The sequence below is a fragment of the Solea senegalensis genome, linkage group LG7 (genome assembly GCF_019176455.1).
Source record: "Solea senegalensis isolate Sse05_10M linkage group LG7, IFAPA_SoseM_1, whole genome shotgun sequence".
In the NCBI taxonomy this organism is placed as follows: Eukaryota; Metazoa; Chordata; class Actinopteri; order Pleuronectiformes; family Soleidae; genus Solea; species Solea senegalensis.
This window is the reverse complement of record NC_058027.1, coordinates 12,340,631-12,360,205: the sequence shown is the minus strand read 5'-3', so window position 1 is coordinate 12,360,205 and position 19,575 is coordinate 12,340,631. Positions and strand designations below refer to the sequence as shown.

At 40.5% G+C, this 19,575-nt stretch overlaps 1 protein-coding gene across 3 annotated transcripts in view; it reads left to right on the top strand.

Moving 5' to 3' along the window:
- The window catches only part of glceb (glucuronic acid epimerase b), a 37,352-nt gene extending 19,007 nt beyond the window's left edge, over positions 1 to 18,345 (top strand). For all 3 annotated transcript variants that reach the window (XM_044030306.1, XM_044030305.1, XM_044030304.1), the window contains 4 exons: positions 6,374 to 6,903; positions 11,857 to 12,102; positions 16,622 to 16,914; positions 17,201 to 18,345. In XM_044030306.1, the coding sequence (XP_043886241.1) occupies positions 6,387 to 6,903; positions 11,857 to 12,102; positions 16,622 to 16,914; positions 17,201 to 17,932 (1,788 nt within the window). In that variant the 5' untranslated portion in view covers positions 6,374 to 6,386 and the 3' untranslated portion in view covers positions 17,933 to 18,345. The remainder of the gene's footprint in view (positions 1 to 6,373; positions 6,904 to 11,856; positions 12,103 to 16,621; positions 16,915 to 17,200) is intronic.
- The last annotated feature ends 1,230 nt before the right edge of the window (positions 18,346 to 19,575 follow it).

The window sequence follows — 19,575 nt, the reverse complement described above, 5'->3', positions numbered from 1 at the left end:
GATCGAACATCCAACTATTTTTTACATATGTTTTTAGAAAGTGTAGTTATTAACTATGTTCAGCAGATTTAATACCCACATTTGTTACAGTTCATTACAGCTCAAGTCAAATCCTAAGAAATCTCATACTGTTTACCTGATCTTTGTATTAAGGACATGAGACCCTGGGACCTCAGTGAATCAGGAGTGTGAAGTTGTTCATCCTGTCAGACAAACCTGGACAGAATTCTGGCATTGAGCAATTCAAAATAGAATCAACTCTTAAATGTGAAGTCTTGCTGAATTTCTCACGATTTGTCTGAAACTTTTTTTTTTTCTTGTTTTACACTAATGGCTAAGCAGCCATCTGAGATAAACGATTGAGTAGGGTTTGCACACACACAGACGACATGACCCTTAATGATACAAGCAACGACTACTTAGGAAAAATAAGGACAAAACAGGAGTATCTAGTGAATGATGAGTGCAGCCTGAACATGCGAGTAGCCTTCAACAAGCTCACCGCTATCTAAAACAGGGTCCTTAAATTCTAGTCCTGGGGGCCCACTGCCCTGCATGTTTTATACGTTTCCTTGGTCCAATACACCACATTCAAATAAATGGGTTGTTATCAGGCTTCTGCAGTGCTTGCTGATGAGCTGACCACCTGAATCTGGTATGTTAGAGCAGGGAAACATCTAAAACATGTATGAAGCACACCATAATATGCTTAACATTACTGACACAAGTGATGTCTGAAGTTATGCATTTCAGATCTAAAGCACATGATGAAATAGTGCAAAGTTGTGTTGCATAATTAAGTTCATTTGTATTACGTCTTATAGGCTTTTAATCAATCGCATTGAAGACATGTTTTCATGGTAAAATAAGTGTAAAAAAAAAGCATGTGCAATTTATCAGACTGATATCTCTAAGCTAAAGTCAGATGTGGTCCACCTGTAGTGTGTTGTCATTAGCGTTATCTATAAATATAATGTGACAGCGGTGATAATGATGTTTTCCATGAGCCCTGCAATGACTGTTTTCATTAGTAATTCATATTTTATCAGTTGATTAGTCATTGGTTTTTCCGAGTCCAAAGCTAGACTCCAAACCCAGCAAGACTTTTGAGAGCACATACTATACCTCTGCCATCACTAAGTTCTGAACTCTCTTCGTATTGTAGATACTAGCACTCTAGATGCTTGAATTTAGTCATGATCTAATGAGAAATTCAGCAGAAATGTCTAAAAAAGTTTTATATCGCAAAAGTTGTAGACGGTGAAAAGAACACCCTGTATTCTTCCTCTTTGAAACACAAGTTTCATAATGTACTGGATTCTTTCTGGCACCATTCACCGCAGTGTCTCCAAACTTCAAGAAAAGTGGTTCAACAGTTTTTCCATAAGTTTGCGTTATGTCAGACGCACCACAAACACTTTCCATGATGGGGATACAGTGTACTGAAAATGACATTTTATTAATATAGGACACAATTGTATTCAATAGTAAAATTCACTGGTAAAAAATATAAATCAGGTACTTTAGGTAAATTCTGCTCTATATACTATTTGTGTAATGTGTACAATTGGCTGCAGTTTGTCGTCTAGCAAAGTTTGGTCATTTTCTACTGATAAATTCAGGACATAAAGTCTTTTTCCCTTGCCCCTTTTCTTTGCATTTTCCTCGGCTAAACATAGCAACATACACATCCTATAAAGGTGTGACAGGAGCGTAAAGAAGTAATAGAAGTGTCCATGAAGGTTCTCCGTCATCCAGGCCACAGTCCTCTTCTGTGGTAAGCTGTAGGCGACTGGACTTGCTTGAGTTAAGCCTCTCATCCAAAGAGGCTTCTTCAGTTCTGACTAACTGCTGGAAAAAAAACAGGTATTGAGCCTGTGAGGCTGAGACCTGTCTAGAGAGTCGTTAAATTAGACATTGCAGATCGTTCACCCCTCTGACCCAGTTTCAGGTTGTTGGTTTCACCCGAGTCTACGGGTGAAAGAGGGTCGTCGATAATAGAAGGCAATACCACAAATACAGAGTATTCCATCTTGGGAACATGTGTTAAACAGTATCTCAGTGTGAGGAAGGTTGTTGAATATGATTTATTGTTAAAGTATGAACTAAGACCTATCTTCCAACACAGTATTACTACTAAAAAGGAAGTGTCACAGTTAAGTGACAGGCTGCGAAATGTAACATAATATATTTTTTTCTTTAAATAAACATTCTTGTAGGATTGAAACGTTCCCAGTAAGTAAGTATATTTGGTAAAGCTCCTTTCATTGTGCTTCTCATGAGTAAAATGACACCATGGAAGAATCGATGCACACTATAAAACTGTGAAAAAAGCGTTTGCAACAGTAGGACAAAAAAGAGGAAGAGCAAAAGAGTATGTCGTGTTGAAGCCACACCTTCAAAGAAACGATCACATTTTATCTTGAGACCAGGACCTACATAAATATAGTGGATCAGTATCAGTGGTTTTATTCACATCCTCCAAAACACAGCAAAGAAAGCATAGATTCCAACCGTCAGTGTAAAGTAAGAGTTAACTTTACAAAGACACAAACCTTCATTCACTCCTTTTCCATTTCAAGGTGTTTGCATTCATCAATACATGTACTGGCTTGATTGTTCAGTTAATCACGAAGACTAAGGCCAGCATCTTAAATCCTTAAGTCTCAAGACGTCGTTCCTCACTGTTTCAGGCACCTTTCAATAAACTAAGGCAAGACACTGGGAGCAAGTAAGCTGAAAAGCTGCTTTAGTTTTCCAATGTCCTTTGTCTTCATCTGTCAGGCGTGGAGGACCTTTATCCTCCAACAGGGTTGCCATTTACCTGCTGTCCAGTTGCATCAATCTTTAATATACACTATTTGTATCTTATGTCGGGGTAGTTTTACTTTCAGATGATGTTATTACCACAGGGTTTACACTCCAAACATATGAAGAGCTGACAAGCCAGTGGATTACACATCCATCGATATTGTATAAACCGGTCCTCAAAAATAAATGATAAAGTAAAGAAATTCTCAATTAATTGAACAATTATTTTCATTCACATGCTCACGAATAAGCCACTGATGCGGTTGTGTTTGTTGTGAGATCGTGAGAGTATGATCCTAATAAATGTAAGCGAATGTGGGTCAAAATACACCAGGGACGACGAGGCTTCTGTCAGAGTACCAGCTTAATTTTGTTTGCTTGCCTTGTAATTAACTTGTATACAGCAGCAGATTTGTCACAGCACAGTCAAGAAGTGTTAAACTGAATCATTTGTAACGGCTTAGTTTAGAGGAAATAATGCAAAATGTTATTGCTTTGTTTGTATTCTGTGAGTAAATCGGCCATGCATTTAAAAAGCAGAAAGTGGGGTGAGATCAATGTGACTTAAAAGATGCGACACACTTACACTAACGTCACACAAGTAGCACTCATGTAGACGTATTTATTTAACCGAAGCCATATTAGCAGGCAACTCATCTGTATTCATAAAAACTGAAGATGTAGGATGGCTGTTGTGTCCTGTATGCCAAAATATTGAGGAACAAGCTAAGGCAAAAGCATTTCTCCAGATCCTTAAAGATCCCAAGAGATGGTGGAGGTGGATTACTGATATAAAATATACAAGAAGCGAGCCAAGAAGTAGGAGTCATGGGAACCCACGGGCAATGGATTCCTCCTGTGTAGTAATCAGTTCATATCATGTAAAGAACACTATCTAGCTTTAATATCTTGTTTATTTTACATACTTTAATTGCGTTGTGTAATCGTTTTCTGGAGTGAGATGAGGGAAAGCTTACCAGAAAGTTGAAGATGGGTTACTGCAGGCCTGGATTCATGTCAGACGTTTTAATGTTCATACTTGTGAAAATAATCTGGCAGCATTGTAAGAGTCAGAGATATTCAGTCTCTCAGGTTCTGAGATATACAGTATTGCTCAATTTCTATGGATTTAAAGTGTGCAGTAAACTCATTTTCATGAAAACAAACTTTGTCATGTGGCGTCCAGAGCTCTATACACAGGTTTAAGAGACTGTTATAGATATTGTTGTTCCATCAGAAACATAGGTTTTGTGACTTTGTGTTTGTTATGGTCCAGACTAGGGCTGAAACAATTACTCGATTATTAATCGATTACTAAATGCATCGTCAACTATTGTGATAATCAATTAATCGGTCTGAGTGTTTTTAAGCAATTAAAGCAAGTTTTCTGATTTTAAAGCTTCTTAAATAGAATATTTTCTGGTTTCTTTGCTCCATATAAGAAACATATTAATTCCAACTGAATAGTTTTTGGTTTTTGGACAAAACAAGACCAAGATCATCCTTTCCAGGTTTGAGAAACACAGATCAGCGTTTTCTGACGGTATATGGACCAAACGATTACTCAATTAATCGGAAAAATAATCGACAGGTTAATCGATTATGAAAGTAATCGTTAGTTGCAGCCCTGGTCAAGATACTGCCTGGTATTGCAATCAAAACAACTGTCCACGTCAGACCAAGTTCCAGCATCAGTCTACAAAGAGGCGTGGTTTGAGACAAAGCAGGTCAGAACACACTTTTAACTGCATAACCTAGACTCATCTCACAATATTGTAGCTACTTTGATATGGATGTCTTTGCACCCTGGAATTACGGTTATGTTTACAATACCAGCCACATCTGATTTTGCTGTGCTTCCAGCCTAAAACATTCTTGATATAATAAAGTCTGCCTTATTCTTCTGACATATTTAATTTACTATAATGAATGAAGCATTGAAGAAGCAAACGCTTCGTTTTCCGACTAAGCGCACATGCTTCTACTGTTTGTGTCTTCTCAATGCTCTCTTGATATGGTGCTTCTCTCGTTGTTGTTTTTTTAATAAGAAAAGCCTCAAGAACTACTTCAGCCATATAGCAAATGAGCAAATCATTTCTTGAATGTCAAATGTAGATGAGACAGATTATGGGATCAGTGAGTCAAAACGTTGATGATTTTTGATCCATAAATTACCTTCGGCTCTTCCCGTGAGCCTACTGTTGTGGTGTTTGGGTAAATTGCATTTGTGAAATGGCTCAAGACAAATGGTCTCTCGGTCATTGCAAGCAGTTGGCATTAGTACTCAAGTCCACCTCTATCCACCTTGAACCTGAACTCAATACTTGTGACAAATTATTATAAAAAGAGCCAATTATTTATAGTTGGTTCCCGGACAGGCTCATCTTCCAGAGTGCAGTCCTCAGTCCTTCTGCCTTGCAGTTTAAGCACCTTCAGAGCCCCGACAGCCCCATCTGTTATCACTGCACCCAGCTGACATTTCTCTAGATATCAATGGATGTTTTTATTTGTGACAATAAATTATCAGACATAAACAAAAAACTTTCTTTTTCAACAAATGGAAGACAACAGCAAAAAGTTTGGTGGAAGATCCTTTATTACTTTAATACCTTGTTTTCCTTCACATATATAATCTCAAAGTTTTAAGTCTGCGATTGTTTTTTTATTAACTTTCAATTCCTCAACATTTGCTGTTACAGCTCTCTGGAGGTCCAATGCTGTGGATGATAACTAGTGTCCAATTAACGCATGATAATTGAGCTGACCTTTAAGCACTGGCTCACTTTAAGCTCAAATGTTTAAATTAACTTTGAAAGCACTGATCTTGCTCCCCTCCTTCCTCTTTCACCAGAGCACTCTGTTGTTATTGTAATTGTAAATTCTATGAGCTGCAATTAGTGGGGATGAGTAGGCCTCGGTGAATGCATCGATTTATTGCTGGCGTGAAGAAAACACCAGAGACGCACAGAGGACATGAAAACATGAATCCAGACCGACTGTTCGGTTGATGCGTTTTCCCGTTCAGTGTAATAAACTTCACCGCTCATTAAGATTAAAGTGACAGTGTTGTCTCTATTTAGAGGCTCATAATAATTTGTTCAAAAATACACGTTTTTTTCTCGTAAAATACTTAACTGCAGCTCCTGCTTCTAGCCTTCTGCCTCAGACTTTGTTGCTCTGAGTGTTCAGCTGGAGCAAGCTTTTGGGATTGGTCAAATTAGACAAAATGTGTTGGATATGTCACACATCGATCAGCCATCAACACTTTTTAATTCATGGTAACATGGTGGAAAAATTCTGTCTGCACATTGTAGCCATTTTCAGGGGGATATGATTGCCAGCACTGTTTAATAATTGAGGAAAAGACCTGCAATTTAGCATGTGTGGGTACATGCAATGTGACTGCCTTTCATTTATAGCCTGATACTGTTTGTATTTGTTGGCCATTTAAAGTTGATTAACATACTCGTAACTGTTATTTTGCTTTGCTATCCTCTTGTGATTCATGCACAAAAACACAGTTTTATGCTTCTAATTTTACACGTTTGATTGTTTCCTCCAGGTGACTCATAACCATGCGCTGTCTGGCCGCTCGGGTGAACTACAAGACCCTCATAATTATCTGCACCCTCTTCACACTCATTACTGTGTTGCTGTGGAACCGATGCTCCAGTGACACGTCCGTACACTTCCTGCCCCGTGCTGCCTTGGTTGCTCCGAGTCCCAGGGTGGGAGATTCGAGCATCAGCAGCCAGCAACACCCTCCACAACCTCCAGAGCCTCCGCCTGTTGTTGGCGGCGCTGGTGGACTAAAATATGAAGAGATTGACTGCCTGATCAACGACGAATCGACCATCAAAGGGCGCCGTGAGGGCGGAGAGATCTACCTGCCCTTCAGTTGGATGGAAAAATACTTTGAGGTGTACGGGAAAGTTGCGCAGTACGACGGCTATGATCGTTTTGAGTTCCAGCACAGCTATTCGAAGGTTTACACGCAGCGTGAGCCCTACCACCCTGATGGAGTCTTCATGTCTTTTGAGGGATACAATGTGGAGGTCCGAGATCGTGTCAAGTGTATAAGTGGAGTGGAAGGTGAGACTTTTGTGGTTGTTATTAACCGTTTCACTCACTCATCTTCTACCACTCTATCCTCCACCATGAGGTGCCAATCCCAGCTTGACATACAGCGAAAGGCAGGGTACACCCTGGACAAGTCGCCAGTCCGTCACAGGGCCTGTTCACACAGTTTTACATAGTTTAATGTTCACAAAATAAACTTGCATTTGAATATCAATATATTTGCAAACCCTCAACTTAAACCCTTTCAAAAAAGTGTGTAGCAAAGATCAATATACTCATTTTACTGGGGGAAAAACATCAATGATGTCACATTGATTTCTTACATACACACAAGAGTGTTAAGTATTCCACATGCCCTGCTGCTAAGCCGCCAGGTTACCATACCTTCTTTTTAAGCATACACTGTCCATGAGACATAAATTAAATGTATAGAGAGGTCCCTGATACTGTAAATGTATGGGTAAATCAATAAGGTCTAGTTCAGTAAATGGTTCCTTGCACAGCAGACATTTTTAGAGGTCACAGGAGGGAAATCACAGGTGTAAATAATCAGATGAATGGTGGCTGAGTTCCATTAAGCTTCTTTGGCTTCAGGGTGCATGCTGGTTCACTGTCACACTACCCTGACTCGCATAAACTGAACAGAACCATTGTTAATACCTTACCTGGTATTACCAGTAATACCTTTTCCTGCAAAAACATGTTCAAATGTCCGCTGTGCAAAGGGCCCATTGATAAATGAGGCACGAGATTAATTTTAAGTACATTTTTATCACGTCAATTCAATTTGCATCTTTTCTTCACCTCACAGACATTCTCAGCGTTTTCATCTAGATTTTGCTGGAAGACTGCTGAGTTCATTCTTCCCCTACATTTACATTTTGTTTGCCTTTGAATGATTCCTTCAAAAATAATTGCCTGGAAAAATCAATGGCTCATTTTAAAAGACTATTAGTTCAAACCACATTGTCATCACTACATTTCCGTGCCCAGCTTGCTTGAAGAAGTGGTTCTTCGTACTTGCCAAACATTAAACGATAATTTCATTATTCTTCCATCCATTGGCAAAAAGCTAATGTCACCAGTTTAAAAAAAAAGTACTAAAATACCGAATGGGGAGGAACTCAAAATGAAGAGGTCGCCGTTTCTATAAAACCTTAAAAATCCATACACACTGTTGTTACCATTGAAAGACAAATCTCAGCTCTTCAGTGACCATTTACAGTCAAGAAGCAAGATCTTTGTTTTGTGGGTCTGTGTAGTAAACAATGATTTATACACTAGTAAAGTGTCAGTTGAAGATGTTAGCTTGATGAGAAATGACAGCCACTCTCTCTAAGAGCCATTCACGAGCAGTGAATAGATATTTTTGCTGCGATGGATGGTGCAATTACTCACATTGGCATTTGTGTGGGCTTTTCTGTTCATCACACAAACAGATTTACACCGAGTATTTGTCTTCATAGTAAAATGTGCACAAAGCGTGTATTTCATATATTCTGTAATGCTTGTGCAGAGAATTGTAAGAGATCAGAAAACCAAGTACATGGTTGTTTGTTTTTAACAAGTTCTATTTGTATATTTTTATAATTCTCATTTTTTTAAATCACAAGTAATAGACTATATAGGTGATGACTTGTGCTACTCCCACCATAATCATGCCCTACTACAGTATGTATGGGAGTCAGCATACGTACATCATAGAAAATGGGTCAGATGGGAATATAGCCATATCTCTGAGCAGCGGGGGCCCAGTTTTTTCTCACCCTCCAATTGCTTTCAGATCGTTTTCTTTTATTATAGAACTGAGAAAACACTTCTGCACTGCCATACCCACATGCACCATTCATCAAGGCCATTAATTAAGCCCAAGGCTCTTTGCTTTGTAGCACTTCACATCCGCGAGCTTACACACCTCTCTTCCACTTAGCATATTTTTATAGGTAAAAATAGCAATTCATTAATTAGCCTGTAACAGTCGGAGGCTTAACCAAGGTTGTAGGATCATTTCTCTCCCAGTGCACCCTCTTGCCCACAGAAAAGTGATTTAACAGGACCCTCAGTGATGTGCATTAAATGTCGTAATAATCCTTCTACATCACTCCAGCGTTCAAGCACTGAGCTTTCAACTAAATTGTACTGATATCCCAACCTTACGTAGTTTGTATCCCTGTATTTTGACAGTATTAGGACGAAATCATGATTCAAGCTTCAGATGACTCGTCTGACATTGTCTTTGAATCAATGTTCACACGATTCATGGAACACTTTTATGTGTCATTTCTTGTCACATCTCCTGAAGGCCTTGATGATTTACGTATTCATGTCTTAAAAGGCATTGAATTACTTAATTTAAAAATAACACATTGAGTGGTATGAAAGTTAAAAAAAATCTTTTTTTGCTTAGGACCCTAGTGAGTTCAGGACTGGCTGTGTGGGTAAGTGCAAAGTCAAATGTGGCTGCAAGACGTTTAAAACAGAGAATTATATTTGTACAAAGTACTTGATAGAACTCAAGGCTGTGCTGGCAGATTGAGAAACTCAAAAACTGCAAAGTTAGCCTGCCTTTGATGTCAGGTATTTTCCAGATCTGTCCCACCCTCTTAATACCAAATGTCATGTTCATGTCCCTGTCATGTTCATACTCTTTCAAGTTAGTCTCAAGTGACAGTCTGAGTGATATACAATTTTTTAAAAAGCCTTAAATCTTACTTGCCTTAAGCAGCAGCAACTCACAGAAGTAGTAGATATATGTATATGTATATGTATATGTATACATACATATATATACGTATATATATATACATATGTGTGTGTTTCTATTTCTTTAAAAAAAAATAAACACTCAAACAGTTTAATCGATTATCAAAGTAGTTGACAATTGATTTAGTAATTGATGAAACTAAATGATAAATTGTTTGCGTCCCAGATAGCATAATGCAATCACTTAATGTAAAACCATACAATGGAGAGCCACCTGAATGGTATAGAATAATATGGAGGGCTACCGTATCAATGTATTTGCATTTTACCATTTAAATTATGAATATCACTCACTCGGTTGCATCCATTCCATTTCAGTGCCTACTCCAAACAATTATCATAGTTTTTAATCAACAATATCAATTTTTTACTGAGGGATCGTGTGAAAAAATGCAAGTGATTTCATGCGACAATCTCTGCAGATGGGGCGCGACCTATGAACATGTACAGAGCTATGGTGCAAGCCTTGGTTCTGATGAACTTCTGCAAACCTTTCCCTGAGCAATGACGATAATCAACCGTCATTAACAGGCCAGGTCTACTTCAGCTCTCAGCAGCAGCTTTACATTGGGTTTTATGCACAGAGAGCATCGCGTCCACCGACTGCTCAATTCACACACAGCTGCACTTCAACACTTTTGTCATTGCTATTTTTAGAACTGTGCTGCGGGCACCTTATGGGCACCGCGCTGGTGACCACTAGCTCAATAAATATTCTTCCCCAAATGTTTGCGACCAGCTGTTAGGCAAACATTAAAGGTGTATTAAGCTGATCTGGAAGAGAGAATATTAAACGCCGCTCTGATTGACTGTAAAGTTGTTTCTATGGCCAATATGGTTATAAAACCTAAAAATAAGTCCAGCATTCACTTGCCTTTAATGGCTGCTTTAGGCTCCACCAGCACATGATTTGTCTTCACTGGTTTTGAACTGTGGTTATTCCTATGTTGGATTGTCTGAGCATGTTTTCCTGAGTCTTGATGCTCAGTATGTTCTGCTCAAAGACACTGTGGACACTTGTTCAATAGTTCAACAAATAGTTCAATACTGCTTTAATGTCTTCATGTATTCATCCACGTGTCAGAGGTTTACCAACGTGCTGTAGGGCATAAACAAAGCTAGTGATTAAAAAAAGAAAATAAATGTATATGTGGATATTTCATCAGTATTTGTGTTATGGACAGAAGACCTAGTTTTTAAAATTCAGGTCTTTTTGTCTGGAGTTAGAGAAATATGTGACTGTGGCTTAGCAGTCAATTCCACATGGATTAGTATTATTCTATGAGCAGCACAGGATTTTGACAGTCATTTGACTTAAGTTGTCAAGGGAGATGCCAGTAACAAGACAGGCATGGGGAAATTCTGGCAGGATTGCGAGTGTGTGTGTGTGTGTGTGTGTGAATGTGTGTTTGTGTGTGTGTGTATATATTTCCTTCTGTGCTTTTTTTTTTTATTATTAACACATTAATAACATTATTTTGTTCTCACTAAGAAAGTATTTGTGGGGCTTGAGTATGTGACATTGTCAAATGGACATGGATTGATGCTCCATGTTTGGACACTAGAGAACGGCGAATAATTACAGTGAGCCTTCCTGCAGAATTTGTTCAGGAAATGTGCAGGAATGAGAAAGCACAACTTAAGAATCTGATATGTGCACGATGCAGCGGTGATTAGTTGCACAAGGAGGGAGGCACATCATCACCAGCCATCTTAGTGTATTATGTTCTTGCCCATTTGCTCTCTCTGTCACAAGGTCTTGTGAACTATCTGTTAATCAGAGTGATGCTTCTGCCTGAGCTATTTCTGGCTGTGTGAACAGGGAAGCTAGCCCCTGGTGAATTGCAGTAGATTATCTTGGATTTCACCGTAGCTGCAGGTGTTCAGGTTTTTTTCTAACATTTTTCCCCCCTCTCTTTTTCTCGTTGACCATTTTCTGATGTCCTCTGTTTCCGTATTTCTTTTAAAAAATGATCACATTTGAGTCTAAGTTGTGTCATAGTTGGCAAGTTTTATGAACTCAAATCCTAAACTGCCTAAAAGACAAAAAACAACATGAACAAAATGATAATGTCAGCACACGTTATAGAATGTTTTCAAAACACTGAAAGTAACCGCTATAAAATGACTATAAAACCACAGAAACGTTTATTTTTCTCAATTTAATTTGACAAAATTCTCCTTCCCCGCATTTCCACCCAGGTGTTCCCCTGTCCACTCAGTGGGGTCCTCAAGGCTACTTCTATGCCATCCAGATTTCCCAATACGGTTTGAGCCATTACAGCAAAAACCTGACTGAACGTGCCCCCCACGTGGAGATCTACGACACAGCCGAGGAGAGGGACAGCCGGGCCAGCACAGCGCCCTGGAGTGTACCGAAAGGTTGCAGTCTCACCCGCGTTCATGACAAGACCCGAGCTACCTCCGTGCGTCAGTTCAGTGCTTCAGGTATGTAAGCCCTCTCCGTGAGCCCATCCACAGCCTTGGGAAATGCAGCTTATCTCCTTTAACTGTGGCCATAGGAGGCTTGATGTGCAAGTGCACCCTCAGGATAGGATGATAGTCAGTGGTGAGTCACAGCTACTGTCAGATAATACTGGCAGACTATGATAGGTGACGGTAGAAACACCACACAATTACAGAAGCAGCAGAAACGGCATCACACATTTAGACAATGTCACATTTATGCTGATCAAATGCAGTGTGAATATTCCCAAAGGCGCTTTATAGTCAGCCTGTGTTTGATATTATATGGTGATCAACCGCATGGATATGCATTGCAAAAAAATTGATCTAAAAGTATGTCAAACATTGGGTTGATGTCATTAAAAAGGAAATTTGGTGAGATAAAAACAAACACAGGAAAAACAACATAACATTTCTTAAGAGGAGCAGAATTATCATACTAATGTCTTTATTTTTCCAGACGTGCATAATTAACAAGGTTTTAATCATTTTGAATCTCTCTAGATTACATTTCACTGACTTTGCACTGTTTTAACACAAAGGAATCACATTTAACTGCCGTTGTATGCCTGGTTCACCTGGCACAGATCACTAATGCTTAGACTTCACTGTACAGTTGTTTGCTATTGTGGGCTCTTACATCTCTAATGCGCCTAAATTTGATCTATAAAGAGAGACAATAGGAAGGTGGGGAAAATAAAACCCTTGATGTTTATTGTACACTCATTACTTCTAAACTGAATTGTATTCAGGGCAGCAGTGCAAGTGCGATAAAAATCTAGGGCACCACCAGCTTTGTTGTTCATATGTCTGTCAAAATCTGTCAAAATCATTGGCATTTGGATTATTATATTAGCAAACCATCACTGAGTTCAACCCATACAAGCTCAAGCAATTCTCGAATGAACCTGCTATAATAGACCTTTTACACAGCAGATATTTCTTGGCATGAAATGGTACAAACACAGGTTTTACAGTAACAGGGTTCCACTCGTCGTGCTGTTGTTCAAGTGTTAGGGTAAGGTCGCACTAAATACTTGAAAATCTGTCATTTTAAAACAGCTTACATGTTTCTGGTATCTTCTGGATCTTCTTGTTCTAAAGAGTAACTGAGAAATAATTATACCGTATGGGCATTGCTAAAGCATCAAGTCTAATGGTGGTCTCTGACTTTTGCACAGTATAGTGTGTTGGGGGAAGGGGGAAGTCTGACTCACATTTCTAAAAATCCCACAAAGAGGAGATACAGACTGAGCAGTGAGGGGAGAGTGGAGAAGGGCACTTAAGCTTATAACATCATTTTTTGAGGTTTGGTATCATTCAAAGCGTCCCGCACTACCTGAGAATCTGAGCCAGAGGACTTTGTCATCAATGTACCTGAAGACGGCTGCAAAATAGTCAGTGGGCTACAGTGTGTTTGGTTCTAACCATCATCAATGCTCTGCCTGTGACTGGAGAACCAGAGTTGGTAGACAGTCAGCTGGGGGAGCTGGTGTATCAGCTCGAGCATGTTTACCAGGACTCTCGGGACCACAAGGCTTGACTGAACCTTCTAATGGGGTCCTTGTAGTAGGTGTAGTAGTGCTTGTTTGAACCATTGCCCTTTCCTCTGGGTAATTGTTGTATTTGTTCTGAAGTCCTGTGATGCTGCAAAACATGAGGAAAACACATGGCTCAGATTGACAGTTGGAAAATAACCACAGCCACAAGACTGGTGGCAATTATTTCGGGGACTGCGAGAAGTCAAAATGTTTACCTAGTAATGACTCCCAGCTTCTTTTACTCTCTGATCTGATCTTCTTTTACTTACCAGGACAATCTCTCCTTGCCTGTCCTCTGTTTCATAATTCTCTCTCTCTCTCCCTCTCTCTTTCTCTCAGTTCAGTTGTTCACCCACCGTTTCTTACAGCTTCAACTGCCCATCTCAGCTCTCTCTCCCTCATGTTTTCATCATCTCTCTTCAGCTCTCCCTTGGCAGTCTTCACTCTCCATAAATCTTCCCTCTCTGTCTCCAGATTTAAGTCTTCAACCTCTATATTCCATCTTAACCCCCCCCTCCCACCCCACACACACACACACACACTTATCACCCCTCAGCCCCTCTTGTGCTTCCTAAACATTACAATCAGATTACCCTCAAAACCATTTGAATGCCTTATTCTGTTCTCATGCATATTTTTTTCATTCCTGTGCTGTCAGCCTCTTTTTCCTGTCTTTGCCCCATTTCTCCTCCTCTCTCTCCATGTATCCCTCCTTAGTGTATCTAGGACACTGGAGTTGAACAGCCTCTCAAAGCTTCTGACAAGTGGATCAGTCGCCTGTCCCCTGATAATAACCCACTGTCTGCCTTCAGCGAACACTGTCCTCCACTGAGCACCTGTAGTTTCTGAATCCTCGTGGTCAGTTGATAGTTTAAAAGTTAGAATAAGGAAATTCACTACATCCGCATGTATTGCGGTAAAAGCTGTCACCTTGGTCAACAATCTCACTGCAAGTAGAAAGTCAAGAGCCTATCATAAATGCACCTGTAGAGGTTTTTCATGCTTCTTAAGGCAATTAACGTCTGCCGAGGATTCGATGGTATAAACACAGTCACCTTAACCTATGTGTTTTTTTATATGCACACATTGTGAGGCAGAATCTTTTGCTGTAATGAAACACTTCTTTTTTCTTTTTTCTTTTTTTTCCTCTTGTTTAAATGCCATGGGATTCTGTGTCAGCTTATTACTGTGCAGCACTATTGTAGCTGTATGTGAAACTCCGGCTAGAACCACAGCTATTTTACAGAAGATGGTTGTAAATTGTATTGTCACGCAGACTTTAGGTAGACACTGCTGTCAAATGTGCATCATACGATTCATTTGATTTTAATAATATAAGGAGGATTTCTTCTTTCCTCATCACTGTCCTCTTTCTTTCCATTTTTTACTGATTTGTTGTTGTTATTTTTTGAAACGATGAATCAATGTATTGATTAATGGACAGAGAATATATCAGCAATAATTTAACATTTTGATTCTTTAAACCGACGTTATTGTATGATAAAACAAGAAAAGGAATATATTAAGACTTGGACTCTTGGATGTATCAAATGTCCGTTTGAATTATCGCCGTGCCTTTTCTTCTTTTACAAAATTATATTGGCAGGGATCATCTGAGCGATCAATCAATACATTTTTGTTGGAATAATCATTGAATCATTTTCCAAGTGGATGAATCCATTCTGTGGTCCCTAACACCTGCATGTGATGGTGATTAAATAGTCACTTGTGCATTGACTGTTATTTTGTCACTCGTGTCTTTTGTGTATCCCACAAAACAACACGTTTCCAAGTGTTACATGCACAGCGTGTAAACCTGGTCTGTGCTGACATGTCTTCTCTCCCTCCTGCCTTATTGCTAAACAGCTCAAGAGCTAAGGAGAGGAGGTGGAATTGCCTCCTCTATATTCCCTGCCCATCCTTTATTGATGGCAGAGTAATCACAGGGCCAGCGTACAAATCCACTTACTCTCTGCATTGCCTTAAGTAATGGATTTATGAGTGCATTAAAGAGCCATAGTCATCCAGAGGCCCCTGCCAGACTGGCTCTTTCCCTCATTTTCCTGCTGATCAACTCTGTGTGTGTGTCTCAGTCGACCTTGTCAAGCTATGCTTTTTCAGCCTGCGTCATGTGAGAGCTCCGTCTCTGACTCTTGACTGTCTTCTCACTTTAGCTGATTTTCACCCTCTCTGCTCTTAAGTCTGGTCTTAAGAGCACTTGTGTGACACATCATTCCATTACCCTCCTCTTTCCTTTCTTTCTTCCTATCCACTTTCCTTCCTCTGTCCTTCGGAGGGCTTTGATTAGAATGTTCTTTGCAGTTTAAGCTCAGCAACAAAACCAAAGGGGAGCTCCACTGAGAGGGTGTCGAAATGAGCTCAAGACGGTAACTGGCTGAGAGATGATGCAGGGGCAGAGTGGAAACTTGACTTTTGTTGGAAAGACTTTTGACGAAAAGAAAATCATCTCTCCCTTCTTCCGTCCCAGTTCCCTTTTCTGAGTCTTCTCCCTCTCTTCCCTGTTTTTTTTTTCTTTCCTCCTAATTAAGTTCAGTTTGCAGTTGCACATCTGTTGTCTTCATCCCAAGAGAACTGTGTCTCTGTGTCTCATCTCCTTTCTCTCACACACACAACAAGACATGTCATAAAAAATATTCTTCACCCTGTAGTAGTAACAAAAACCAAAAAAAAAACAAGGCTTTGACCCTAAATTATTTCTAAAGTCGTGAATCTTGGAAACATGAGTTAAAAAGATGAACTATCATTGAACCAAAGACACTTTGCAGGCGGCTTCCAGTGACTGGGCTAAAAATAATCCATTGTCTGCCAATAATCAGCTGACGTTTTAGTCATTTTTATGGAAATGCTCCTAAATACACACTGTAAAATGTCTTTTCCTGCCTCTCTTGTGCATATTACATATTTCTTTCTCCACTGCAAACAATGCTCACCCACCACAGAGTCCTCAGAAGGCGTCTCCCTCCAGCTGGGTAACTCCAAAGACTTCATCCTCAGCTTGGACATCAAGTTCACCTCCAATGGCAGCGTGTCGGTGATTCTTGAAACCACGGAGAAGGGCCCGCCTTTCACCATTCACTATGTGACCAACACACAGCTCATTGCCTTCAAAGATCACGAAATCACCTATGGAATCGGACCGCGAGCCACCTGGAGCACTCTGACCCGAGATCTGCTCACCGACCTCAGGAAGGGCGTCGGGCTCTCCAACACCAAGGCTGTGAAGGCCACGAAGGTTATCTGTGATAATTGATACTCACATGTCATGTCTTTAAGAAGGATGTCAACTATTATCTTGTCTCAGCTTCTCATTTGTGAAGATTTGTGTTTGAGTCCTCAGTCATATATATCTATCCTTGGTTCTTCCATTTATAGTTTTGCTGCATTTTGTCATGAGAACTGAACCAGGTTGTGAGAAAATTGACTCTAGTTATTAACATGTAGAGATGATCTGATTCACATTTGATTTAACGCTACATCTTAATTCCACCAGTGATTATTTCCTCTGCTTCCCTTCTTAGATCATGCCCAGGCGGGTGGTGCGCTTGGTTCTACATGGCCGCGGCTTCGTCGACAATGTCACCGTCTCCACCACAGCCCACATGGCCGCGTTCTTTGCCGCCAGCGACTGGCTGGTTCGCAACCAGGACGAAAGAGGCGGCTGGCCCATCATGGTCACTCGCAAGCTGGGTGAAGGCTTCCGGTCCCTGGAACCCGGGTGGTACTCGGCCATGGCTCAGGGCCAGGCCATGTCCACACTAGTGAGAGCCTACCTCCTCACCAAGGATCAGGTTTATCTCAACGCTGCCCTGAAGGCAGTCGGACCCTACAAGGTGCCTTCAGCACAGCACGGGGTCAAAGCTGTGTTCATGAACAAATATGACTGGTATGAGGAGTACCCCACCACGCCCAGTTCCTTTGTTCTCAACGGCTTCATCTACTCCCTGTTGGGCCTCTATGACTTGACTGAGACAGCCGGAGAGAAACTTGGACGGGAGGCAGGGCAGCTGTTCAGCCGGGGCATGGAGTCGCTGAAGGCCATGCTGCCCCTCTTTGACACGGGGTCTGGGAGCATCTATGACCTGCGTCACTTCATGTTGGGCACCGCACCCAACCTGGCACGCTGGGACTATCACACCACGCACATTAATCAGCTACAGCTGCTGGCCTCTATAGACAATTCTCCCATCTTCAAAGACGTGGTCAAACGCTGGAAAAACTACTTAAAGGGGATTCGTGCCAAGCACAACTAGGCAAAACTGTAATCCACATACGTATATGACACAGCTGAGGTGGTGATTGAAAAGAGGAGGGATGTGCTTTATTTGTGAAAGCTGGATAATTAAAAGTGAGGATGGTGTGTTCCAGTCTGGGTTGAGGTTATTACTGTAAAAGATGAGTTCATTCAGCTGCAGCTCTCAACTCTAAAACTTTCTCATGTGCTCTGTTGCAGGTTTTATATTCTCTGCGACACCAACTGTAGCTCTCATTCCTGCTCTTTGACTCTACTGTTTGTGATGATGCACAGACCGTGTGTGTGTGTGTGTGTGTGTGTGTGTGTGTCTGTGTGTGTGTGTTTGCAGGCATGTACGTGCGTGTCAAAAATGACAATGTATGATGTTAGAAAACGTCGTTGAATGATTAAAACTGAGTCCTATTTCCAAAATTCTTTCACACACTCACCACAAAACGTTTCACCCAAGATTTTACAATGAAATCAAAGAAGAATGAGCTGTAAATAACAGAATATATAAATTATAAGGAGAAAATTGCCAAAAAACAAGAAAGACCCTTAATGTTTTTTTTATTTCTCAGATGCAACATAATTATTTTCTTTATGTTTTCCACCCAGTAGCTCCCACATTTGTTTCCCTCCTCTCCAAGATAGATAAATAATGACCCATGTTTTTGACCATGTTTTTATTGATATAAATATTGAGTTATATGCACTGGGTCTGTCCAAGTCAGCTCTTAAGAAACTGTACAAACAAAGAGCGACCAGTTTCTCTTTGTTCTTACCCACATTTGGTCATGAGTTGCCTGCGTCTTTGCTAATGCATCTTAATATTGTTGTGTTTTGGTTGTTGTAGAAAACCGAGTTAAACTCATCCAGCCTGCAGTAATCCATAAAAAAGAATTGTGACTATGGACTAAATGCTGATATTTGCTTTAAACTGCTTTTTAAGATGAGACGGTGTTTGTCCCCAGTGTTGGCAGTAACTAAAAACCCAGTACAGCGGTTCATTGGTCGGTCACAAATATAATTAATAATTCACGTGCCGTTGTAGAACACTGCCACAAGTAATTAGTTCTGCTTCACTTTGAGTTCGGCTCAGTTAGTGAAACACGTTCCCCAACGTCAGAGATCCTGACTGAATCCCAGCAGCTGAGCATAAATGAGTGTTTAATGGAAAAAGGGTCTGAAATGAGCGTTAAGATCTGCTCATTAAGAGTCACTGTCGTCAATGACCCCGCTGAATTGAAATAGAAAAGTCCGCCACGCCGTCCTAATGCGGTTCAGCGGTGTTGTTTATGAGCTTTATTCGCTTTCATAAAAGAGTCTTCAGAAAAGCTCTTATTCTATCAGGTAAAGTCACAGTTGATAACAGGATATAAGTGGAGCTGATGTAGGAGGGCATGTCTGTGGTGTAGTTTATCCGTGTAATATAAAAGAGTGGGCAGCCGAGGCAAAGCTGCGTCTCTCTAACATTTAAATCAGCAAAGCGAGGAGCAGTGTAGCTGGAGGTAAATTCTTTATAAACAAAGAGGCCGTCAGTCGTGGCTGGCTCTTGTCTCGTCTCTCGGCTGGTGCAGGTGCATGAACTCGGCGGTTTGTTTTCAAATGTGAGCGCCGCCCTTTTGACCGCTGCATGAGAAGAAAAGACGCCAACAATTC